This window comes from Akanthomyces muscarius, assembly GCF_028009165.1.
Source record: "Akanthomyces muscarius strain Ve6 chromosome Unknown contig_16, whole genome shotgun sequence".
In the NCBI taxonomy this organism is placed as follows: domain Eukaryota; kingdom Fungi; phylum Ascomycota; class Sordariomycetes; order Hypocreales; family Cordycipitaceae; genus Akanthomyces; species Akanthomyces muscarius.
In genome coordinates, this window is record NW_026611617.1 from 619,409 (window position 1) to 642,001 (window position 22,593).

The 22,593-nt window shown below is 54.7% G+C and overlaps 14 protein-coding genes across 14 annotated transcripts; 5 read left to right on the top strand and 9 right to left on the bottom strand.

Moving 5' to 3' along the window:
- Positions 1 to 97: 97 nt before the first annotated feature.
- Positions 98 to 1,242, top strand: LMH87_008235 (uncharacterized protein; the record flags this gene model as incomplete). Its single annotated transcript, XM_056196037.1, has 2 exons — positions 98 to 801; positions 855 to 1,242. 2 exons carry the CDS (start codon positions 98 to 100, stop codon positions 1,240 to 1,242), a joined length of 1,092 nt encoding a protein of 363 aa, XP_056057329.1.
- Positions 1,243 to 1,713: 471 nt separating this feature from the next.
- LMH87_008236 (uncharacterized protein) lies at positions 1,714 to 2,217 on the top strand (the record flags this gene model as incomplete). Its single annotated transcript, XM_056196048.1, has 1 exon — positions 1,714 to 2,217. The coding sequence occupies one exon, from the start codon at positions 1,714 to 1,716 to the stop codon at positions 2,215 to 2,217; it is 504 nt and encodes a 167-aa protein (XP_056057330.1).
- A 64-nt stretch (positions 2,218 to 2,281) lies between these two features.
- LMH87_008237 (uncharacterized protein) lies at positions 2,282 to 2,650 on the bottom strand (the record flags this gene model as incomplete). Its single annotated transcript, XM_056196059.1, has 3 exons — positions 2,282 to 2,370; positions 2,457 to 2,541; positions 2,606 to 2,650. 3 exons carry the CDS (start codon positions 2,648 to 2,650, stop codon positions 2,282 to 2,284), a joined length of 219 nt encoding a protein of 72 aa, XP_056057331.1.
- A 275-nt stretch (positions 2,651 to 2,925) lies between these two features.
- On the top strand, positions 2,926 to 3,824 carry LMH87_008238 (uncharacterized protein; the record flags this gene model as incomplete). Its single annotated transcript, XM_056196070.1, has 3 exons — positions 2,926 to 3,149; positions 3,209 to 3,459; positions 3,508 to 3,824. 3 exons carry the CDS (start codon positions 2,926 to 2,928, stop codon positions 3,822 to 3,824), a joined length of 792 nt encoding a protein of 263 aa, XP_056057332.1.
- A 173-nt stretch (positions 3,825 to 3,997) lies between these two features.
- Positions 3,998 to 6,405, bottom strand: LMH87_008239 (uncharacterized protein; the record flags this gene model as incomplete). Its single annotated transcript, XM_056196081.1, has 3 exons — positions 3,998 to 5,760; positions 5,807 to 6,071; positions 6,121 to 6,405. The coding sequence occupies 3 exons, from the start codon at positions 6,403 to 6,405 to the stop codon at positions 3,998 to 4,000; spliced, it is 2,313 nt and encodes a 770-aa protein (XP_056057333.1).
- Positions 6,406 to 7,197: 792 nt separating this feature from the next.
- Positions 7,198 to 8,007, top strand: LMH87_008240 (uncharacterized protein; the record flags this gene model as incomplete). Its single annotated transcript, XM_056196092.1, has 1 exon — positions 7,198 to 8,007. One exon carries the CDS (start codon positions 7,198 to 7,200, stop codon positions 8,005 to 8,007), a length of 810 nt encoding a protein of 269 aa, XP_056057334.1.
- A 264-nt stretch (positions 8,008 to 8,271) lies between these two features.
- On the bottom strand, positions 8,272 to 9,153 carry LMH87_008241 (uncharacterized protein; the record flags this gene model as incomplete). Its single annotated transcript, XM_056196103.1, has 1 exon — positions 8,272 to 9,153. The coding sequence occupies one exon, from the start codon at positions 9,151 to 9,153 to the stop codon at positions 8,272 to 8,274; it is 882 nt and encodes a 293-aa protein (XP_056057335.1).
- A 172-nt stretch (positions 9,154 to 9,325) lies between these two features.
- LMH87_008242 (uncharacterized protein) lies at positions 9,326 to 9,805 on the bottom strand (the record flags this gene model as incomplete). The annotated part of the gene is made up of 1 exon (XM_056196116.1): positions 9,326 to 9,805. The coding sequence occupies one exon, from the start codon at positions 9,803 to 9,805 to the stop codon at positions 9,326 to 9,328; it is 480 nt and encodes a 159-aa protein (XP_056057336.1).
- A 537-nt stretch (positions 9,806 to 10,342) lies between these two features.
- On the bottom strand, positions 10,343 to 12,138 carry LMH87_008243 (uncharacterized protein; the record flags this gene model as incomplete). The annotated part of the gene is made up of 2 exons (XM_056196127.1): positions 10,343 to 11,766; positions 11,811 to 12,138. 2 exons carry the CDS (start codon positions 12,136 to 12,138, stop codon positions 10,343 to 10,345), a joined length of 1,752 nt encoding a protein of 583 aa, XP_056057337.1.
- Positions 12,139 to 12,597: 459 nt separating this feature from the next.
- Positions 12,598 to 14,784, bottom strand: LMH87_008244 (uncharacterized protein; the record flags this gene model as incomplete). Its single annotated transcript, XM_056196138.1, has 2 exons — positions 12,598 to 13,777; positions 13,835 to 14,784. The coding sequence occupies 2 exons, from the start codon at positions 14,782 to 14,784 to the stop codon at positions 12,598 to 12,600; spliced, it is 2,130 nt and encodes a 709-aa protein (XP_056057338.1).
- Positions 14,785 to 15,863: 1,079 nt separating this feature from the next.
- LMH87_008245 (uncharacterized protein) lies at positions 15,864 to 16,538 on the top strand (the record flags this gene model as incomplete). The annotated part of the gene is made up of 2 exons (XM_056196149.1): positions 15,864 to 16,348; positions 16,415 to 16,538. The coding sequence occupies 2 exons, from the start codon at positions 15,864 to 15,866 to the stop codon at positions 16,536 to 16,538; spliced, it is 609 nt and encodes a 202-aa protein (XP_056057339.1).
- A 342-nt stretch (positions 16,539 to 16,880) lies between these two features.
- Positions 16,881 to 18,441, bottom strand: LMH87_008246 (uncharacterized protein; the record flags this gene model as incomplete). The annotated part of the gene is made up of 2 exons (XM_056196160.1): positions 16,881 to 18,065; positions 18,121 to 18,441. 2 exons carry the CDS (start codon positions 18,439 to 18,441, stop codon positions 16,881 to 16,883), a joined length of 1,506 nt encoding a protein of 501 aa, XP_056057340.1.
- Positions 18,442 to 19,575: 1,134 nt separating this feature from the next.
- LMH87_008247 (uncharacterized protein) lies at positions 19,576 to 20,579 on the bottom strand (the record flags this gene model as incomplete). The annotated part of the gene is made up of 4 exons (XM_056196171.1): positions 19,576 to 20,080; positions 20,125 to 20,440; positions 20,493 to 20,535; positions 20,574 to 20,579. The coding sequence occupies 4 exons, from the start codon at positions 20,577 to 20,579 to the stop codon at positions 19,576 to 19,578; spliced, it is 870 nt and encodes a 289-aa protein (XP_056057341.1).
- Positions 20,580 to 20,618: 39 nt separating this feature from the next.
- LMH87_008248 (uncharacterized protein) lies at positions 20,619 to 21,261 on the bottom strand (the record flags this gene model as incomplete). Its single annotated transcript, XM_056196182.1, has 4 exons — positions 20,619 to 20,664; positions 20,709 to 20,777; positions 20,830 to 21,137; positions 21,196 to 21,261. The coding sequence occupies 4 exons, from the start codon at positions 21,259 to 21,261 to the stop codon at positions 20,619 to 20,621; spliced, it is 489 nt and encodes a 162-aa protein (XP_056057342.1).
- Between the last annotated feature and the right edge of the window lie 1,332 nt (positions 21,262 to 22,593).

Here is a 22,593-nt window from a genome sequence, read left to right on the forward strand (position 1 = left end):
GCGAATGCAGGGCCCAGACGATCAGTCGACTTATAAACATGTCCCGACGAGTATCAAAAGTCGCTGATGCTGCAAAAACCACTGATACAACGCCACTATGCTATCCAATCTGTTTTCGACAGCCTTGTTGGCAATCGCAACTCTGCAAAGCCATGTTTCCGCCAGTCCCACAGACATGGTGCCTCGCGCCGCGGCCGTCTCCCACGATGGGCCGCAAGTTGTTGTAGATCCTGCCGGCGTCTACATGCGAGTCACACGTCTGCACGACGGCAGTCTGCTGGGCGGCTACGCAGCTGGTGACGGCTCCAACAAGGTGCTGCGCGTCACCAAATCCACTGATGAGGGTACCTCGTGGAAAGTGATTGGAGCAGTTGACAGTCAGCCCTCTGTCTCGCACGACCTGGACAACGCGTTCCCTCTACAGCTTCCTGGCGGCCGCATTGTCTTTGCGTTCCGAAATCACGATCTCGACGGCAACAAAAAGCCTACATACTTTCGACTTACTGTATGCTACTCGGACGATGGCGGTGTCAGCTGGAAGTATCTCTCGCAGATTGACGAGCGGGCCAAGAACGGCGTAAACGGCCTTTGGGAACCGTTTCTGAGGAACGCAAGGGACGGCTCTCTACAGGCCTACTACTCCTCGGAAAACAGTGGCGGCGATCAGGATAATCTGATGCGAATCTCTCGTGATGGTGGAAAGACTTGGTCTGGACCCCGCCCTGTGTCTGGTGTTGATCGAGATGGAACCCGCGATGGCATGACGGGCGTTGCCGAAGTCAACGACAATGGCAGACTCATGTGCGTGTTATCAATGGCGAGTGGAAATTTTTACTAATGTTTGCGCGTTGTAGTTGCGTTTTCGAAAACACAGAGGCAGGCTACTTTACCGTCGACGCCGTGTACTCCGACGACGACGGCCTCACCTGGCAGCAGGGGAACCGCCAGCGCATCTACACGGCCGCGAACCGCCGCGAGGCTGGCGCGCCCTCCGTGATCAACGTCGGTGACACTCTTGTCGTCGACTTCATGACCAACGAGAACACGAATACCCCCCAGCTCGATGGTGGACAGATGAAGGTTGTCACGAGCACCGACGGCGGCAAGAGCTGGGGCGGCGCTACGGTGACTGGCGAGGCGGGCTCGCACTGGCCTGGCATGGTTGCTCTCAACAATAATGGATTTCTGGCACTCTACTCGCAGAATGGCCATGGACTTGTTAGCCAGAAGTACCGTGTGTAGGCTACTAAACATGGACTCACGCTGTGCAATTCAAGGAGCGAGGGCCCTCCTCACAACAGACAGGGGCGACAAAAGTAAATAGCTGGTTCAGACCAGAGCATGTGCATATTATGTAACAGGTAGTGCGGTCTTCTATCGCTAGCGCATCACCGCAAAGCAGTCGAAATGAAGAACTGTTCCTCATCCCCCAGCAGCAACACTAGGACTGTCGTTATGCAGATTGTCAAGTTCGTCCCTCGAGCTCGGCGGAAAATTCCCGTTTTCTCTCCCTTTTAGCATTATTGTCTGGGTTATGAATATATCCTAGCAACTTCTTTTTTTGGGAGGCCACTCGAATGCTGACAGTATCAATCGGGCTGGGCCTAGACTACTAGACGCCAGGCTTACCCCTCCCGAAGGAACCTGCTTCCTCAGTGCAATATACTAGCCACAACTATCAATCCGCCTGTTGCTCCCTTATTTCCCGGCGAAATGTCCGATATCAGCATCTACAACGTCAGCGTTGGCGTGTTCACCAGAGGCACGGTCGTCCTCATCGGCTTGCTCAGCAAGGCCACGCAACACAGCGGGGCGGACAGCCTTCCCTCGGCCACGCTCATAGAGGACATGAAGCCTCTGAGCTTTCACGTGCAATCTGTCTGGAATACCACCAATCTATCGCTGAAAAGATTCGGCATCGACAGCTTGGAGACTTGGGAGGACGAGGAGCCCCTGACCATGGCCCAGCTTGTCGAGCGCGCAGAAAAGCTCAAAGCCTTTCTGGATGGCATCAAACCTGCGGAGCTGGAGGGCAAGGACAAGATGGAAATGAAAGTCATGGGAGAGACGGGGACTGGGAAGCAGTTCATCTTGTCGCTTGGCATGCCAAACTTTTTCTTTCACCTACAGACGGTCTACTCTATTCTCCGCATGAAGGGAGTGCCGCTTGGCAAAGTCGATTACTTGGGCCCATGGAACGATACCTGGGAGAATTAATGTCCATTTAGGCAGGCACTTGAGTACAGAAATTTAGCAAATGTACCAATTTGCAGCAGCAAATTCAAATTGTATCAGAGCCGTGGTCGTCGTTGTCCTGCTGTTCCATTTCGTTGATCTTGTCCAATATTTCCTTCATGTGATCAAGATAATCTTTTCTCCTTCTTAGCACCTCGTCCAGTTCTCTACACACCTCCTTGTGCATCCCAGCCTTGCAGAGGAAATCGACAATCCTGGACCTGCGCCGTTGCTGATATCGGTCCTTTCGTGGCTCCGGTATCTGGTAACGCATAGACTTTGCCTTCTTGCGCGACTCGCCTTCTTCTAAACTGGAACGTTAGCTCCAAGGACTGTAGACATTGTAGACGGCCAGAAAAAAAAGACTTGCAGTCGAGTGCTGGGCAATCTGAGTTCTTGTTAACTTGGATGCCATCGTCAGGTGCGGTGACGCTGCCGTTGTTTTGATCCATGGCGCCAGATGCAGAAATGGTGGCAATGTAAAGAGCAAGTTTGACTGGAAGTGAAGTTGGAGCGGCCCTGCTCAGATGAGTCTCCTCACTTGTGACAAACGCGTCGCCAGACGACCCAGGCCACAGCTGCTGCTCTGTGGAGCTGCCGTGTTTGCAATCTCCTCACAATTGTCACCCGTAAAATCCTCCATCTTTCCGACATGACGAGACTTGGTTTACTCAGTGTCCTACGACCAAAATGGCAATACCGTTGAACCTGCACAACGGCCCTTGGGAGATGCATCCAAGCGAAGACGATGACGGTTACAGCGAGAGTTCAAGCGACAGCAGTTCAGACGGATCCTCATCGGACGAAGAGCCACCTGCGAAAACCAGAACAAGACGCAGCGATGAACTTGCCTGCTCTGCCGCCCCTACGCCAGATGGCTCCCTCTCAGAACCCTTTCAGAGTATGATGACAGAGTAAGTAAAAGTTCTTGGTTAGTCTAATTTGTCCGCGATCACTAACGAGGCGTAACTAGGTCATTCAACAACGTGGTGCTATCCGACATCACCATCTTCATCAAGGGGTTGCGCTTCCCAGCCCACAGTTTTGTTCTGGCGGCCCAGTGCGACTACTTTAAAGACGCATTGACAAAGGGTGGTTTGAAGAAGGAAGCCATCAGGGAGTTTCACTTTGACAAGTGGCCACCCCATGATTACTGGCGCATGCTCGAATACCTGTACAAGGGCACATACTCTGTCGAACCAGTCGTTGAATTTTCGGAAGCGGGTAAGTCTATACCTCAACCTTGGTAACATGCCTTTCTGACCCGCACAGATGACGAGCTCATTCATCGACATGTCCACGCCTACGCTGTCGCAGAAGCTTTTGGGATTGAGCGTCTCCAGCGACTGGCCACCAGCCGATTCAAGGAATGCATGAAAGGAGAACACATGGACAAGAGGTTCGTCGAATGCGTTCGACTAGTTTTTAGGTGCACCAAGGTCAGGGGAAACATGCTGCGACGAGAGGTCATGGACATTGTCGGCCGCCATTCGAAAACACTGTGGGGAGTTGGTCCTTTTCAGCATCTTGTCCGTGGCGGGCAAGACTTTGCCGTCGACTTTGCCGCCAAGCTTCTCGAGGCGGAATAGTTCTCGGGGAGGGATTCATTTGTCAATGTGTTAGAGTCGTCTTGATTATTTAAACTGCCAAAGAGCAACAAAAATCCTGTATAACCCGCGCGCAACCGATAACCAATCCAAAATCACACCCGCTAGTTCCCAAGGTATCGCTTATTCCCAAAATGCAAATCATAAATGACTGGCTAGTCGCCGCCTTTGATCTTCTTCGTAGACTTTGCTGTTCCGATATGTGTGTTATGCACCTTGGTTGCGAATCGCAAACTCGTCAGTGTCTCCTTGAGATGGGCCTCCAATGGCGACACCATGACAAACATGAGCGTCTTGCTGTTACCTCCCAGGCTGTACTGGAGAAGGTGCGTCAGCTTGGAGTTGCGGTATGGAATGTGGCCGGACCCGCGCCCCAGAGCCTCAATCACGTCGCCCAGACAGCTCAAACTTTTGTTGATGTTTTGCGTCTCCTTCATGCGGTCGCCCTCGGCCTGCGAGTGCTTGAGACGTTCCGAACCAGCCAGGTCGACCAGGTTCAGTGTGCCTTCGCACTGTTCTCCGGTGGCGAGATTCTTGCCCACCAATTTGAGGATGAAAATGCTGTGGGAGCGAGATGAGCGCTCGTTGGCCTTCGTTGCGGCCACGGTTCGGTTCTTTTGAGCTTCGCTGAGCATCGTCTCGACCACATCGGGGGAGCTCAGTCGGACGGTTCTGCAGTTGGCGATGGTGGTCTGCTTGCGCGCCTCATCATGGCGAATTTCCAGCTTCTTTGAGTTGCGCTCGTTGGGTACCAGCAAATCATTTAATTCTTCGTTGTATACCTCGACAAAGCAGCCTTCCATAGTGTACTCCCACGACTTTTCCTTCAACTTCGTTATTGTGTCGTATATCATGTGCGTTGCGCGTGGAATCATGCCGTCGTCCGAGGACATTGTGTGTGTCTTGCCAGAGCCGGTCTGGCCGTAGCAGAAAATGCAGACATTGTAGCCGTCCAACGCGCTCTGGACGAGTTGTGAAATCTCGCCAAAGATCTCTTCGTTCTGAGATGTTGGCATGAACACGCGGTCAAACTCGAAGGGATAATTCTTGCGCGAAACTACGCCCAGACTGCTGCGCTCCTCAGGCCCTGCAAGGACGATTTCTGCCGATGTCTTGTCGTCCGGAAAGGACATGCCGGCGCGATCGTCCTCAAGAGCGCCCAGCGGGGGACGTACTCGGCACATGACACGGATATTGCCTTTGAGCTCCTGGTATTTGTTGAACAAAACACGTCTCTCAGTCTCTTCTTTAATGAGCTTTTGCTTCGCTTCCTCGGCTAATCGTAGGGCCTCTTGGAGCCTAGCTTCCATGCTCGCAAAGGAGTCGGACTGTGCTTTGCTGCCAGACTCGAGAAATTCAACTTGTGATCGGGCGGAATTGAGTTTAGCCTCCAGCGTCATGTTGGCGGCCGATAACTCCGCAAGGTTGGATTGGAGGCTGCCATTGAGACTTTTATGTCGCTCGATTTCACTCTTCAAGTTTTCGTTTTCGGTGCGCAAGTCTTGCAAGTCTCGCTCCTTGCGCTGCATACTCAAGCTCATATCTTGTGCCTCGTTTCCCATACGCGACCGCAGTTCTTGAATCTCCCGATCCTTACGTTGGCGCTCATCCTCGAGGGATTTTTGATGTTCTCGCGTGATTGACTCGATGCGCTCTTGATGTTGCTTCGTCTCTTGGTCTTTCAGCAGATCCAGATCTCTGCCAAGATCTTCCACAGTAGTGCGGTGCTCACGAGCCAGATCGTCCACGATTCGGGAGTGATCGCGGTTCAGTTGATCGACTTCTCGCCGACTCTTCCACTGGACCTCATCGAGTTGTCGTCGCAAGGAATGGCCCTCTTCTCTGGCAACTTCGAGCTCGGCGCGTAGGGATTCGCTGCGTCCAGCAAGATTTTTTCGATCGTTTTCGAGTTCGGCCACTGCGATAGTTAGCAATGTGTAAGCGACACTCGTCGTGTGACGTACCTCGCGTCTTCGCTAGCTCGAGTGCATCGTCGTGCCCCTTCTTTTGAGTGAGAGAGCTGTTTACCATGTCCTTCAGCTCGTTGAACTGCGACTCCATGTCTATAACTCGGCCGTCGACATCGAAAAGCCCATCGTGGTGTCCGTTGGATGTTTTGGGCCGTGGCGCCTGGCTCTTTGATCGCGCAGGGGGGCCTGTCACACTGGCCCCCCTGCCGAAGCTCTTCCCGAAGCTTTGAGCAGGCTGTTGTCGGTATGATGATTTCAACTAGGCGCGTTAGTAACGGGACGGTAGAAGAGGCAGAAGAGGGGCTCACGGAGGATACGCTCGCAAGCGCATGGCCCTTGACCACATTCGCTCTCGTCGCATAGTTGTGCGAGGCCTTGGCTGGATACTCGGCGGCGCGGTCAGAAAGAGGTTTTCGTTTTGGTTCCGGTTGAGTCGCAGGCTGTGGGATCCCGCGCTTCAAGCTCTTGAGCCCGGGAATGGCGGATTGGCTGCGGCTGTTGTGCTGCGACTCGCTCAGTTCCGAAAGGCCAGAGGGTGCGGAGGGACCCGGTAGACGGCTGATTCTAGATCCCCGGTTCTCTGAGGCTTCCATGATGGCGCGATGTTGAAGATGCTAGTTTGTTGTCCATCAACGATGCGCCGCGATAGTGGGCTGTCGATGCCGCGCTGGGTCCCGTTCGCGCCGCGCTTGTTTAGGTACTTCGGTATGGGGTTGTTGCCCAGGCAACGCCCTCTTGCAACGAGGCCAAGGCAGAACAGCCACCGCAGTGAGTTTCTTGATTTCTTTTGTTATATTTAACATTGTTTCTACTTTTAGAGTTTCCGTCATCAGACAAAACAGGCTTATTCGCCCGAGATGTGCTGCGTAGATTTGTGATCCGCCTAGCAGGCATCACCATATCTATCCTCACCGCGAGAATATTTAATCGTCAAATTGATCACAACGGAGCAAACGTAGGAGTAAATGCAAAGCCTCCGTATCAAGGGCAACGAACTACATTTTATCTTCGTGTTCCTCTCTACAATGTCCTTTTTCTCCCGCTAGCAAGCCCCGACAGAGTCTTGGATGCCAATTTCCATCCAGCGAGCCTGTGACGTTTGGCGGGGCTGTTGGACGACCTCGACGCACCTCTGCAGCCTCAACTACCACCTGCACAAGCCTTCGAGCTCAAGCAGCGAGGCACGGCATTTACTGCACCCAGTCTGTGTGCAGAAGCGGAAATAAGAGCATGTGGGCATCTGGACTGCCATGATTGCGACCGCGCGACTCCGTCCTTGAGCACAGTTTTTCCCTCCCAACATCACGAGATTAGCCGCCCAGACCTGGGCTCCGGCAAGCCCCCTCTTTGCGCCGCAGCAGGCGCAGGACATACACTCTCTCGACATGACGAAACAATCTGTTGGCCTAGAAGGCTCGATATGGTCACCCCTCAAGCAACGACCCCGCAACGGCACGTCCTCGAAATCGTACCCAGCGCACGACAGCTCGCGGTCACGGTCCGTCCCGCCGTCTGCGCGGCCGCCGCCACCATCCGCGACAACAAATCTCCCGACACCCAACAGCACACCGCTCGGGACACGCACGTCGACGACACTCTCCGCGGGTCTGTCGCCGCCGCAGGCGCTGCACCGGTTCGAGCAGGCGTGCCAGAGGCTGCGGTGGAAATTCCTCGACCTCGAGGCCGCCTACAGGCGAGCACTGGCGCCTTCCGCATGGGCATTTACACCTGAAGATGCCGAGCGCAACTTTAAAGTCGACTTCTACGAGTTTTACGCATGGATTGAGCAGGCGATTGTGCTGCTGTTGCTCGTCTTTGCCGTGACAGTTCCGCGGGAGCGCAGCCGTGCCGCCGGCGGATCATCGACGCACGCATATCACCATAATGTGCTACGCGCACTAGACGAGGAAACGAACCCGCTGCACGAGGTTCTTGGCAAGGGGGACGTGAATCAGGCGCTGTGGAAGGCCAAGGAGCTGCGGAATCGGTGGAAGGACGCGGCGGAGGGACGAGAGACGCCGCCGCTAAAGATGTATGATTTATCGTGGATCGTGGGCGAGGTGCTGCATGGACTGGAAGGAGGATATACGGTCGCGAGGAGTACAGTCGCGACGGAAGAGATTGTGGTGGATAATCCGGAGGATGGCGGCGAAGGATGGGATTGGATGGTTGAGACGATGGATTGGGAAGCATGACAGAATGCAGATGTTATGGATTACGACTTGAATATAAGACGACTGATTACAATGGATACCTCATACTCTTTATGTCACACGGTCCAAAAAAAGCGTATCGCATCATTATATTTGTACTAGCCCGGATGGCCATAACGGCCCGTACGATGCAAGATCAATCCCTCCAACGACAATCGCCATGAGTCCGAACGGGACGTCTGCGATAGCACAGTGAGCCCTTTTCTAAGGGCATATGCCCCATCGCATGGAAACAGGCCATCTGGGCTATTTTCCGCCGTCATGAGACTCGGCCTCGCGCTTGACTCTTTTGGCTGGCCTGTTAGTGGTCGCGCGGTGCGACTCTCGTTGGGCTTCTCCGGCTGAATCAGCTTCTTCCTTCTGCCGATGTCTCCCGATGACCTGCGAAGTTGATGCGGTGGCGTCCACTGATCTGACCAGGTCATCTGGTGTGCGGTGAGGGTAATTCAACAATTGCCATATCGTTAATGGTGTTTCACCTCGGCGTGACCTTGTCGGAACCATGTCCATGTCGTCAGAGGCAGCTGAATCAGGTTCAACCTTGATACTAGTCTGAGCCGGACTTTCAGGTATATCGAGAGGAGTAAAAGCAGAGATATTGTCGCTCCCTGTCTGCACTGTCACGGCGGGAGCAACACCATCTTCGCTGATATTCCGAGATGTGTTGATGTGGCCAGACTTGTGCTGGCTTTCTGCTTGGTTGGCGGCACCACCTCGGCGGTTCCGATCTGCGCAGAGGCTCTCACAATAGAGCATCCGTCTACTCTCCTTTAGCATGACCTCTTCGTGAACTCTGTCAAGATCTTTGCCGTCCGGGCTAATACCGTGGGATGGTCGAATTGTGACCGACATCTTGTAAAACATTTCAGTTGACAGGTTGAGACAACCTGTATCTGGATCAGCCATGTTATTCAGCGCTTGGATGAGAGTCCCCAAATCATCACTGGTAACATAGTAAAGTGAGTCCTCGTTGATACGCTCAGGGATCACTACCACATATTCCTCTAATGCCTTGAAAACATTACTGATGTGGTACATGTTGATTGGTATGCCGCTTTGCAGGATAACATCTCGGGCCTTCGTATGCGCCTCACGCGCAGATACCTTGCTCTTGATATGATCCTGCATTTGCACAAGAAACGGGTCGGTAAATTCCATATCCCACTCTTTTGTCTTCCGTACGCAGAATCACAGTGTACTGAAGTGCTGCTGCAAGAGAGGATACGCGGCCCCCAGGTTGGCCAGTAGACCACGCTTGGTGGGCCAGCAATTGGTTCAACTTATTGGTAAAAACACCTGATCATGATCTGAAGGGGCTAGGAGCAGGACTGTTTGGCTTCTTCGCCGAGCCGTCCAGATCGAAGCAGAGTCGCGTCCGAACCCCAACAATATCCCGAGGGCTGCATCGGGCAAGCACCACAGCCGCTTTGCTAATATTCATGTATGCGGAGAAGCTTCCTTTCGGAATGGACCAATTTATTCTTGTAGCCTCGAGTTGCTGCTTGGCTTGCGCCTCTAACTCCGGCGTCCAGTCAGGGAAGACCATCTGGTCTATGGTGCGCAGAGACCCTCGTTGTTTGGCCTCGTCAATCTTCTGTTTATGCTTCGCCTGTCGGGGCTTGATAGCTCCGCCCAGGCTCACAAAGTACTCGGCCGCGGCCTTGTGTAGTCCTTTCGAGAAGCCCGGAAGGGCAGCAAATGTGGGCATTTGCACGCCGTCGACAGAAGGAGGCTCGGGCTCCGTGTGGGCGGCAGCTTGGGAGGGTCTGAGTTCGCTCATGTTGAAGTATTACTATTTCCGATTAGTAAAGGTTCAGATAATACAGCAGCGTGAGAGCGGTGGCTACCGTGGGCTATAGAGAATTGACGGTAGTAGTTAAAGAGGTGTGAATCTGTGAGGGGAAAGAAGCAAACGGGGCTGTAGAAATTGCCCAAAAAATACAAAGGGAAAACAGAATAAAAGAAAACCACTTCGAAAGAAGTGCGCTAAACAGAGTTAGGCGATTGTTTCCGTAATGGTTGCCATGCACAATGCACTTCACCCCGCGTTTGCAGGCCCCAACCTTCAACTTACAACAACGAAATAACCTTGATCGCGTCACTCGTACGCAAATTCCGGTACAATACCTACAGTTACTAAAATCACTACCGGAAATGTCAATTTATTGGACACGAGATTCTGAATGTATAATATGCAAGCAGTATGTATCATGCTGCCAAAGTCACTACACAGCCAACGCCAAATCGCGTTAATATTCATGCACCACTTTAAGGAAGGCTGCTACTGTCTGCGTGACAAGAATAATTGAAGTCTGATTTAACACTTTTTAAGAATAAACTCGGATGCTCTCTCTGCAATCGCGTAGATGGTAGCCGTCAGATGCCCGCTGATCTGCGTCGGCACCACCGACGCATCCACGACACGCACATTCGCCGTTCCGTACAACTTTAGCTTGGCGTCCACCACGCCGCCCAGCTCGCGCGCCATCATCGACGCAGTGCCCAGCGGATGGTTATTAGGCCCGGCAGCGCCCTCGACAAACTTGCGCCAGTCGTCCTCGGACGGGTTCTCCGGCAGCTTGTCCATCGAGGGATCGAGGTACCCGGTGACGTGGGGGCGGATCTGGCTCGAGTTGTAAAAGCTGCGAACGGTTTTCCCAACGGAAATCGTGGTGTCGAGGTCGTAGTCCACGGCTAGGAACTGCGGGTCGATGGCGGGCTTGTCGATGGTTTTGTCGCCAATGTGAATGCTGCCGCGGCTGAATGGCAACAGGTTCCACGCGGCGCCGCTGAGGGCGCCGTCCTGCGCGGACTGCACAATCTCGACAACGGTTGCGTTTTTGTTGAAAATCACATCATGCTGGATGTTCATGATCTTTTCGATGGCGGACGCGTTGAGAGCGCCGTTGCTTCGGTCAACGACCTGCTGAGCCCACCGGGGGATTTGCTTTTTGACGGAAGACGCCTGGTCGGATGTCGCATCGCCAAACAGCTGCTGGGCGGTCAGGAATGCCGAGTATGGCGTGTATCCATTCGCAGTAAAGTCGCTCTTGTAAACGTACGCAATGAGCGGGTTGTCGACCAGGTTCTCGCCGACGCCGGGCAAATCTACCACCACGGGGATGCCGTTTGCCTTCAGACGTGCCGCCTGGCCAACGCCGCTGTTTTCCAGAATCAATGGCGTCTTCAGCGCGCCGGCAGCCAGAATCACCTGCTTCTTGGCGCTCAGCTGCACGACGTCGCCTTTTGTGCTGGTGAACTCGACGCCCGAAGCCAATGCCTTGTCGGCGTTTGCGTCACCCCACAGCAGCTTGCTGACGGTGCCGTTGATGAGACGGAGGTTGCTGCGTTTCTCGTAGACGGGCCAGTAAAAGGCGGACGCGGCATCCCATCGGGTATTCGTCTTGGCATCGATTGTCTGCGGCCAGACGTCGAACCCACGAACAGAACCCGAGTTGGCGTCGTTGATCTTGGAGACGCCGAGAGACTCCCACGCAGCAACAGTCGCGTTGTACCATGACCCGTTCAAAAGTTTCGGGTTGAAGCAGGTGTGAAGATCGCCACCAGTACCGTGGGCCTCGGGGTCAAACGTCGCGCCCGCGTCAATCTGCCACTGTTCGGGCGCAACAAAGCCTTCGAGCTTTTTGTAGTACTTGCTCATCGTTTCCCAATTCCAGCCTTTATTTCCGAGCTGCTCCCACGAGTCGAATTCCGGCACATCGCCTCTGATATACGTCATGCCTATTTTTATTAGCACTGTCCATTTCCAACCGCGGCCCACGCACCATTGATTAGACTAGTGCCGCCAATGCCTCGACCCGAGAGAAACGTGAGCTTTCGGTTGCCAGCGTGCGTCTGCTCGACGGAGACGTGCGGCTCGGCGACGTAGGTGCTCAGAATCTGCAGCCAGTCATTGGGCGACTTGACAATGGCATTCTCTCTCTGGTCGGAGCCCGGGTCGACGACGGCCACGGTGGTGCCAGCATCGCGCGACAGCCGGTTGGCCACGAGCAGGCCAGAAGTGCCGCCTCCTACGACAATGTAGTCGACAGACTCGGCGACGGCCAAAGACGAAAGCAAGGCCGTCGAAGCCAGAAGTTGTGGAGCGTGCATGATGTCTAGGTCGCGAAGCCAAGACGTGGTCCAAGGCGTGCAAAGTGCAAAGCGCAAACGTGCTGCAGGTCTCAAAGATGCAATTAAATAAACATGTCAAATAGCTATTGTGGACGTATACGAGACTCTACGTCATGGCTGGCCGTCAGCAAGCCGTGTCTTGAGTATCGCCGAGACCCACCCACTGGCACTCAGAAGAGAAGTTGCCGAGAAGCCAGACACCAGAGTATCGGACTATTGTTTTCGGTAGAGCTGATCTGTGGACTCGGGCTTTCTGCACGCCATCAAAGTGTCATTTCCAAGGATGTAGTCACGAGGTGAGGCGAAGAATAAACATTGCGCCAGTCGTGCTCCGGGCAGGTTGGATACGATAATCTAAAATTTACCTGAAATAATGTATGCCATAGCTGATTGCCTCATGATTCATCTCCGTCACAAAGCAGTTGTGTGTACCAGACCTCATGCCCTCGGAGCGAGATTTTGCAGCTCGACATCTCCCGCACCGGCTCCTGGACCAGGATCCCCTTGAAGCAGGGGAACCGCGTCGTTTGGAGCGTCCGCGACATGCACATTGTCTGGAGCGCCCGCCCCTTGTACGCCGTTTGGAGCGTCTGCCTGTGCATCTGCCGCTGTGGCGTCGCTGTACCATTTTGGGTGCCGATTGCCGTTCTCCTCGTGCTCAATGTTCAGATACCCTGCCAGCGCGTCGTGCGGAATCAAGCATGGAACATCGTCCTCGAGACGCTCCCACGTGCCCGCTCCGCCAGAGGCGACGCTCTCGATGAGCATCCTCTGCATCTGAAGCGTCGAGTGCGAGTTCCACAGGAGCGCAAGGTTTTCCTTCCTAGACAGTAAACGGAGAAGGCGGTGCTTGAGCCAGGGCAGCACCCCGGCGATGACGCCACCGAATGCCAGGAAGATTAGGAGCCCCCTCCCATTGTAATTCTTGTGATCCAGGCTGTAAACTTTTTGACAGCTGCAGATCTCTTCTTCGAGCTTCTTGTTCCCGACGGTGAAGGTGTGCAGCGCGTTTTGCAAGTCCGGGAGCGTGGGATCTTGGGGCCCGACAGCGATGCCTATCAAGCCAAACTGCAGCTTGGCCAGGCCAATGTTGAACCAGTACCCGACTTCCTTCTTCCACTGCTCATTGGGGAGCGGGTTCTGAAAGCCTGTGAATATGCCTGGAGTTTTCTTGGCCAGTAGTGCACCAACCTCTAGACCAAGAATGACGCCCTCAATACCGCCGCTTCCGAAGCTCGCCCAAGCTAAACTCGCAATAGCCGCCGTTTGCCCAACAGACAGACGCCAGTCTTTGGTAAAGTTTCCCCAGTCTGCCGTATCGATTGACGACATGGGCTCAGTCCATTGTCCCGTCACGGGGTTTCCAAAGGCATATTGATCGGTGCACCCTATCGCTGTGATTGGCTTGTCTGGCAGGTAGTAGTCTTTGTGAGCCAGCAAGGTCTTGTTCGTGGCCGAGAAGAATGGGTCGCTACAAGGCCCGTCTGTTCCCTTGATGGGTATACCCCGGTTGTTGAGCAAAACAATCGATACGTCGGCATCGTTTCGAACGAGTTCTGGTATGGGTGTAAAGGTGGAGGACCATACAGAACCATTTGCTGCCTTGCTCCATACAACACTATAATCGTCAGAAACGGCCTTCCATGCAATAATGTCGGTGCTTTCAAGAACTCACTCAATGTTGTATGCAGGCTTTGCGACGCTTTCGTAGTTGCTCACCATGTAGGTATAGTTCTGGCCGGGTCTGGAACCAAAGTAGACACCTGTGAGCTCTTCCTCTCTCATGGCGCCGGAAGTCACTTTTGTGAACCGATCCACGTCCAGAGGCGCACATACAGTAGTCCTCTGCAGCAGCATTCTGTCCTTGGGCCGTGCGTTGATTCCGAAATCGACATGCGAGTCCAGTTGGTCCGTCTGCCATTGAACGGCGGGATATGGACCCTTGCTGAGGCAGACATCAGCAGAAAATGGACATGGGACAGCAATAATTGCCAGCATGGGCAGACGTCGTTGTGCGAGGTGATAATCACACGCGTTTGAAGGCGTGTCCCGGTTGTAGCAGAGGTCGACATAGGACACGGCCTCCTGGGTCTGGTTGACGAGCAACGTTGCCGCCGTCGTGCCGGAAGTGGTAAACGTTGCGAACCAGAAGCCGCAGTTCTCCATGTTTCGAACCAGAACCTCGACACCCTGGCTATCAAGCATGGCCATGGCCAAGATGAAAGGCATGGCCCCCGCAAAGAAGCCTAGGCAGAGGAAGGCGGCCAAGGCTGGGAGACGGGTGCGCCTCCAGCACGCACGCAAGCCCCAGACCTTCCAAGAAAACCTGAGCAACGTGGTGAATGTGCCGAGCGAGCTTCCAACGTTGCGAAAAACTGCTTGTAGCTGGTGGTGGAGAGCATCTCGTCCGTGCCGGCGATTCCTAAGAAACAAGGCCAGGGAGATGTAGCCCCAGAACGCGGCCTCGACAAAGACGATGAAGATACCCAGAAATATGTTCAACAGATCCGCGGTGTCTTTGGCCATGGTTTTCCTGGAACCGGTCAATTCATTACCGTTCCAATTTGTCCAAAGACCTTTGTTCACGTCGACATCGTCGATATACACGTTGGAGCTTGAGGCCATTGCGACTGCGAGGAAACAAAAGGGCTGTAAAAGGCCTGCGGTGGAAGTTGCGTGACTCAAAGGCTTTCACAGCTTACAGCCCTTTTATAAGTTAAATACTGCAAATGCATTGAAGGCCTCCCGTCATGTCCGAACAGCTTCGGCTTACAGCTGGGGTTCCACGCCGCGGACTAACCGCCTCAAGCGGCGAACAATGAGCCCTGGCCATGTGTCATGCTGTGAGGCAGCCTCCCAGGCTGTCCACGAGGCCTCTCGGGCGCTCTGTGAGAATGGTGCTTGGCTGCCATTTCAGCTGCCGTTGAACAGCTCGAGAAGTGGCGGCGGAAAAGAGCGAAGCGCATCGCATGATGTTGACTTTCGCGCCCAGATCTAAAATCAATGCGGTAAATGAATCGCGGCCTACTCTTCGGCTAGAAAAGAAGCCCTTTGCAGGGTGCTGCGGCTGGAGGGCTTGGGGCTGACACTGCAGCCTCAAGACACATACCAATTCAGCGGCCCTCGATGAATATCGCCATTTTGTCCAATATCACTGCGCCGCTCTGCAGCTTAGCGGGTCCTTGCTGTTTCTTTGTTTCGGGTAGAGGTAAGGCGCGAGGCGAAACCAGCGAGGACAATGCCGCCTCGTCAAGGAGAGACTGGTTGAAAGTGTTTGTTTACTTAATTTACACGCATATGTCTCTAGACCGCTCTATCCTTGCTCGTCTTTTGATTTGCCGTCTACCTTGCTTAAGCTCTTGTATTATGCAGTTTCTTTCTATTCGCAATGAATACTGGTTGCAGGCTGCTGCGACGCCTCGAAGGCGCCCCTTGAGCTGAATAGGCGCCCCTCGACGCATTCGGCCCCTGACTTGCCTGAGGTGGCTTGGAGGATTTGTTTTGTCAACATCCGTGTGGCATCGGAAAAGTCCCGAACGCGGCCTGCGGTACACGGTACATGGATCAGCGTGGCCTCAGCCCTGCCTTGCCCGATTAGCGATCTGTATAAAAATAAGCTTAAAGTAATCACATCAAATATCTACAGTCAGCTCTCATCAACAACCTCATCCCCTGTTCCAGAAATACAAACCCATTTGCAGAAAATGCGTCCATCTCTCCTATTCTTGTCCGTTTTGTTCGGCAACTTCCTTGCAACCGAGGCCGCAAACCCCGTCTTTGGTGCCTTTGCCACGGCCGCATGCGAAGCATGTCTCGATGACGCCTTTACCAGCTGCCCTGGTGACTACAAAACGCTTGAATACGCCGAATGTATGTGCGCCGGATTAGGTGGTGAAGGCGCCCGCAAGGCCATTTCCTGTATGACGCAGCAATGTGATTTCCGCATCTACGAAGAGAAGAAAGTGGCCATTGCGCTTGCCACGTATTGCGTCGGTGTGTTTAAGGATACATGTCCTGCATACAAAAAGTATCTCCCACAGTCAGTGTACGAGCGAGAATGCCCATCCAGCACTTCCGCGGCCAGCGGCACCCCGACCGGCACCATCCCGATTAGCAATACCACGACCGACACTACCCAGACTGCAGCTACCACCACGACTAGCTTGCCTAGCAGTAATGCACCAACTTCGTAAGTTGTAAACTCAAAACTCAAAGTTCTCAAGACTCCAGACGATCATTAACACGAAAGGATCAGTGCCGAGTCGAAAGCCGCCGCTCCGTCGCAGTCTAAGTCCGCATCACTCGCAACGGCTGCTGCTGTTCCTGCGTGGGGTATCATTGCAGGTCTTTTTGCCCAGGCTGCAAACCTGGCGTTTTAATTAGATGGCCCAGCTCAATATGCGTGTTGACTGCATTGCCGCCAGCCGGGCTGTCAAACGCCAGGCCCTTTAGTAGACTATGATGGAATTTGCGTGTCTTTCGAGAATAGAGTATCCGATTAGAAATGGTGATGATGCATTGATTTCTGTGATCTGCTGTCATATTCACTGCGGACGTCCCGCTGCATTGCAGTCCCTCACGGCGATGCCGGATCCGCCACGACACGGCGCGTTTGGATGCAGCAACTTGACACTTCTCTACAGAACCGCATCTCTATAAAAGGAACAGAAGAAAAGGTCACGAATAAACCGCGAAAGTATCAAGAATGAAATTAATATTTACTAGTCGTAGGCTGCCCCAAAAACTCGCTGATGCAATGGCGGAAAGAGACTATCCAAAACGTCGTTTGCCGTCCTCGCCACAATATAATCAACCGCCCGCTGATTAAAGGTTGACTCATCATAGAACAAGTACTCATCCGGCGCATCGCACGATATTACATCACTCTTCTCCTCTTCCGCGGGTCTGTCCATCGCACTCGCAAAGCACGGCTTCCACACATCCGTAAACAGCAGCGACGCATTCGCCGTCGGCGCCCCATTGCCCGCCGAGTCCTGCGCGCCGCTGCGCCTCATCTCCGCGTTCATCATCAGCACCTCCATGCCTTCCTCTGTCGCCAGATGCGCGCCCATCCTCTTTGGATACGGCGCAAACGCCACATTCGCAGCACCCGTGTCCGGCCGCATGTCCTCTGGCAGAGCATCCACGAAGCCCTGCACGTCGGCGTCGCTCGCGGGCACGTCGTTTGTGCTGAGGACATGCTCGTCTTCCACGCCGTCCGGCTTGGACCTTGCCTTTTTCTGCCACTCAGCCATGTGCTTCTCGATCTGCTCGTTCCAGCGCCGCGTGAGGGCAATGGCGTTGCGCATGTGCTCGGCGCGCGTATGGGGGTAGGGCGGCACGGGACGGGTCTGCCACAGCGGCGCGAGCGTCATGTCAAAGAGCTTGGGCACGAGGATGCGAAAAGTCTCGAGCGCTCGTTCGTCGACCTTTTTAGGTGCGTCTGCGGCCATCAGCGTCTTCATGTGTGATGGGTCCACGTCGGCCCAAAAGTTGGAAAAGGCAATGGATCGCGGGTTCAGGGCTTTCAGGTATAGAAGCTCGGCCTGTTCGAAAATGTGCTTGGCCATGCCATCCAAAACATCGTTTGCTGTTGCTGGAGGCAGAGAGGCGAGATTCCACACCTCCCATGTTCCAAATGTAAAAACCCAGATTGTGCTCCGCGACTGCTTCGTCTCTGGGGGTAGTGAAAGGAACGCTTCCACTTGAGCCGCAAGATCCGGCGTCGTCGGAACGGGGTATTGCGTTTTGAGGAATTCAAAGTCAGAGGCTGGTGATTCCAGCAGGTCCGCATCTTCCACAGACGACAGAAATTCATCAACAGCGGTCTCGTATAGGTGGTTCGATGTTAGCGCGGGCTTCGCATCGCCCGGCGGCACCAGCGAGCGATATGACGTGCAGCCAAGCTGTTGCCGATTAGCTTACATTCTTGCACGCTCATCCAGTGGCTTGGATTCATACCTCTTTGCAGAGCTGCAGCGTCCACGATGTTCTGGAGGAGTCTGGGTCGGACACGGCGCTTCCCAGCACATCTTGCGACCCAAAGACGACAACGCGCACGTCTTCGGTCGACTTGGTGATGGACGGGTCTAGGCGCCCGCTCCAGGCCAGCAACTTCTCATAGCCGTTTCCGAAAAGCGACGTCGGCGCAAACGTGGCCAGGAAGTAGATGAAGACGAAGAAGACGACGACTTGTGCGAGGAAGCGCGGGGTGGTGCGCAATATCCTCTGAGACACGAATCGAAGTGAGGCGCGCAGCCCGCCGCTTCTCGGGTGGTCCATCGAGGCTTCTCAGTGTCGGACTCGAGTCTGTAAAGTGAATGTCAGCGCACAGTTGCTTCAACTTTCGCAGTGGTCATGGTTCAGCTGTCGCGCGCAAGTTGCCGGTTCGTGCCGCGATCCTCACGCGATATTCTGTTCTGGCTCGTTGCTATATTCCAATATCTGCTTTCACAGCGCGCCGATACTGCCCGTCGAGAAGATGTGAAGCGGTTTCTGTGTTGTGGCGCGGATCGGCGATGAGTAGCCACGAGATGCCAATTTCAGAATCTCTCTTGCGAGAGCGGGCAATAGACACTTTATCTATCGTTGTACGAGAGTAATAACTGCCAAAACACAAGCGGCCGGCTGTTCAAGTCTTTCCACAAGGTTGTTTTTATCAGTGGGGTGACCAGCCACGAGGCTTCCCTCATCTGGTCCGCATACGTACGTTTGCGCAAGCACAGACACTCAGGGACCAGCTGCGCGGATATACGGCATCGCGGAGGCTCAACGACTCGCGTGCCCTCCCTGGTATTGGTTGGTGTCCAGGGCGGCAATCGAGAGCGGCATCGGGGCAGTGCTACGGGTCACTGGTGGCTAGTGGCAACTGATTAAAGCAATCCAACCGCCAGATATTCACCAGTGGGATGTATACGCAAGCTTATATTGTCTTGGCGAGTTTGTGGCGCCGCCGGTTGCTTTTGAGACTGCCGATCCACGACTCCGTGGGGCCTCTGGCAAAGCTAATGTTGACGCGTCACGACCTGCGACCTACAGCCATGGCAGCATCTTTGGCGGTATTTGTTCTAGTCTTGCCAGTTCAATCAGAGATACTATGTTCAATGTGAGGCAAGCTTAATCTGACTGAAAATCTGAAAATGTCGTCTCCCGTTGACCGTCGTGCAATGGCCGGCACAGAGACCGGGGCTCGGCACCGATGCGGCGTGAGACTCGGTGCGCCACAAGCGCCACGGCGCAAAATACAACAGCATGGAATTGCGTACGTACTTGCTTCATCAATCACAGCTACTGGGTCTGACAACCGGCAACTATCCGGCAATCTGCAATCTCCTGCCATGTCACATCGTCGTGCTGAAAAACTGTCTGCGATTGTCATGTAGCTTCCTGTTATACCACAAGCCACCTCTGCACTGCTCAGTGGTGCCCACTCAGCTTGAAGCCGGTCTTGCGCAGCTTCTGAAAGACGCCCATCGGGTCATACGCCGCCGAAACGGCAGCAAGCAGCGCCGTGTTCTCGACGCCGTAGTGCGGGTACGGCTCCTCGTCGCGCCACGCATAGTTGAGGTAGATCCAGGGGATATACGTGCCCATGTCACGCTGCTTCTTGTTCACAGCGTGCACAAACTCCTGCGCCAGCGGCAGCAGGGCCTCTTGGTGCGCCTCGGTGTCGACGGTCAATGAAAAGAGCCAGTTGAGCTTAGGGCCGTCCGCGATGACCGACTCCAGGCCGAGCACGTTGCCGCCCCGCGGGGCCGCGTGCCGGACCATGGACGGCGTCAGCGGCTGCAGCTCTATGAGGGTGCTAAACGTGGCGTTGAGCGCGGCCGCCTGCATTTTGGGGATGAGCGCGTGGTGCAGCTCGTCGATGGCGGCGAGGGAGTCGAAACTGTGCGTGGCCGTGCCGGTAAACCAGTTGGCGCTGGCAGATGTTAGGTCCATCCTGGGAAAAGCGTGTTCACTTACTATCGACCGAGAGGTGTAGGGCCGGTGAACTGTGGAATTATGTCCTTCTCCGGACCAGATGTCAAGGTGCTGCCAATGTTGGGGATGGATAGATACTCCTTGAAAGCAGTGCGGTTCGCCTCGCCGTTGGCATTGGTGAGGATGGAGCGGAGCGCAAAGCCATCCTTGTTGTCCCAGAACAGGGCAACTATGTTTTGGTCTGGCGAGTTGTCCTCGGTGTTGTCGACAAAATCGAGGTACGCGTTGAAGACGTCATCGCGTGTGTCGAGGTCGTACTGGGTGAAGCCACCCCAGAGCTGGGTGCCCGGGATGGCGACTGTTTGAATTAGCCGCGGCCATCAAGCCATCAAAGGTGGCTAGGGACGCACTGTGGTCAATCCGCGTCACGAAGCCCACGTTGCCGGAGCCGCCCTTTTGAGCCTTCCACAGATTGGCATGCTCGTTTGCACTAGCATTCACAGCGGTGCCGTTGGCAAGCACAATCTCCCAGCTCGCTACATTGTCGCAGGAGAACCCGTGGCCGTTGCTGTGAAACGAGTACTGCCGAAATTAGCAGCCGCACATCCCGACGAGCAACTACATACGCCAGCGCCAGTCGTGAAGCCGCCAACGCCGACGACCGAGGTTCGCGCCCCGACGACGGTAACGTTGTGCTGGTCGAGGGCCTCGTAGACGGACCCCCATCGCGCGCCGGGCTGTATCGACGCAACGCCCGCCTTTCTGTCATAGGTTGTCGCGTTCATGTGGCCAAAATCAACGGTGACGCCGTCCTTGACCCCGTTGGAGCCCGTCCAGGTAGAATGGCCGCCGGAGCGGATGCCAAAGGGGCACTGGTGGCGGCTGAGGGTTCGCGCGACCGCTTGCACGTCGGCCGTCGATGCGGGCAGCACCATGCACCAGGCGCGCTGGGCGGCGTTGGCCGAGTAGTAGGATGCGAGCCGGGTGTCGTAGACGGCGCTGCCGGGCACGAAAACCCTGTCACGCAGCGCGTCCTGGGCAGCAAGCTCGGTGCACTATGTCCGATTGTGAGCATGTCTGCCAGCAGGCTCGTGGCACTAGATCTAGACGTACGTATTGGCGAGCTGTGGCAGAGGCCCCGACGGTCAGCGCAAAGAAAACGGCCGCAGAAACCTTCATGGCGAATTACAAGCCGGCAGGATTGAGTGTCGGAGAGAATAGGGAATAAAACGTGCTTCCGGAAACAACAGATCGATCGCGAGACGGCGCTTAATTCATCCACCTGCGTACCACTTCCGTCTCAAGCGGGGATGTTGAGTCGGGCAGGGGTGTGAGCCTCGTTTGTACCAGTAGCGTCACTTACATCGGCTCTCCCAACACATTGTTCTTTGAGATGTACTCAGTATCAGGCCAATATGTATTTCTGCGGTTCTTGGATTTGGACGTTAGGCCCGTGTTTCCGTCGCCTCCTCGCCGGAGTGCACGGCAATTTGTTGATTTTCTTTGTTGTTATATTTTATTTCTGTTTGTTTTGTAATATACCCTCCTCGGGCCCTGGGAAGCTTTCAATGTGATTCTATGGATACATCTGCCATCTGAGTATGCCCCGTGAGGCGAAGCTGAGTCTGACTGCGCCAGCCTACCTAGCACCACTCCCGGGCGCCGTGTTTAATACGCGTAGGCCTACAGTCGCGGAGGGTGCGACCATCACTCGTGGCTAGTTGACAAGGACCAGCCAACTTATTTCAAAAATAACCTTTTTACAATTCTGACCGACTGCTATTCAATGCGGTGCCGTGCAGTGCTTGCCGTCTAGGCCGATCCCGTCGGGTCCGGGGACAGCGGTGGACGAAATTGCCACCACCAGAGTCCGCAGCGCCCAGGCTTATCTGCAGCCACTTGAGGGAAAGGGTTCTCCAGCGGAACAGCATTAAAGCCACAGACGGAAAGAAAAATCTGCTGCATTGGTCCCGATCAGCTGCACGGAAGGTGTGTGGCAGGGCCGAAGAGCTCGGGTGTCGCCGCCCTTGCTTTCTGGTGCGTGCAAGCAACGTAGCAACGTAGATTTACGGCGCCGAGCGGTTATAGATGGGCGAATATGCGCCGATCGCAAAGGCTGCTGCCTGCAGAGACTGTCTAGACCAGCCGCTCCCTGCGTTACACGATCTGTTTCGCAATGTACAATAGCGGGAATCTGGCATCGGAGATATTGCCCAGCCTCTACTGACTCCAGCTGCCTCTTCGCGGCCACGGAGCCATGACGGACCCGAGAGGCAGATAGCGCAGGAGGGCCGGAGATGGCTACACATGTCCGCAGCTGGGACGCGTTTTAGCAGCAGATACAGAACGGAGGCGACGGATTGTGTAATGGGAATTGCTCTTGGCGTATGGCGCTGCTTGGAACGCTAGAAGCCACCGGTCGGTGGTGTGCGACCCAACAGAAGTCCCAGAGACGGAAAAAGCACCTGAGGGCATCCGCTAGGCACAACGAGAAGAAAAGGTACCTTTTTC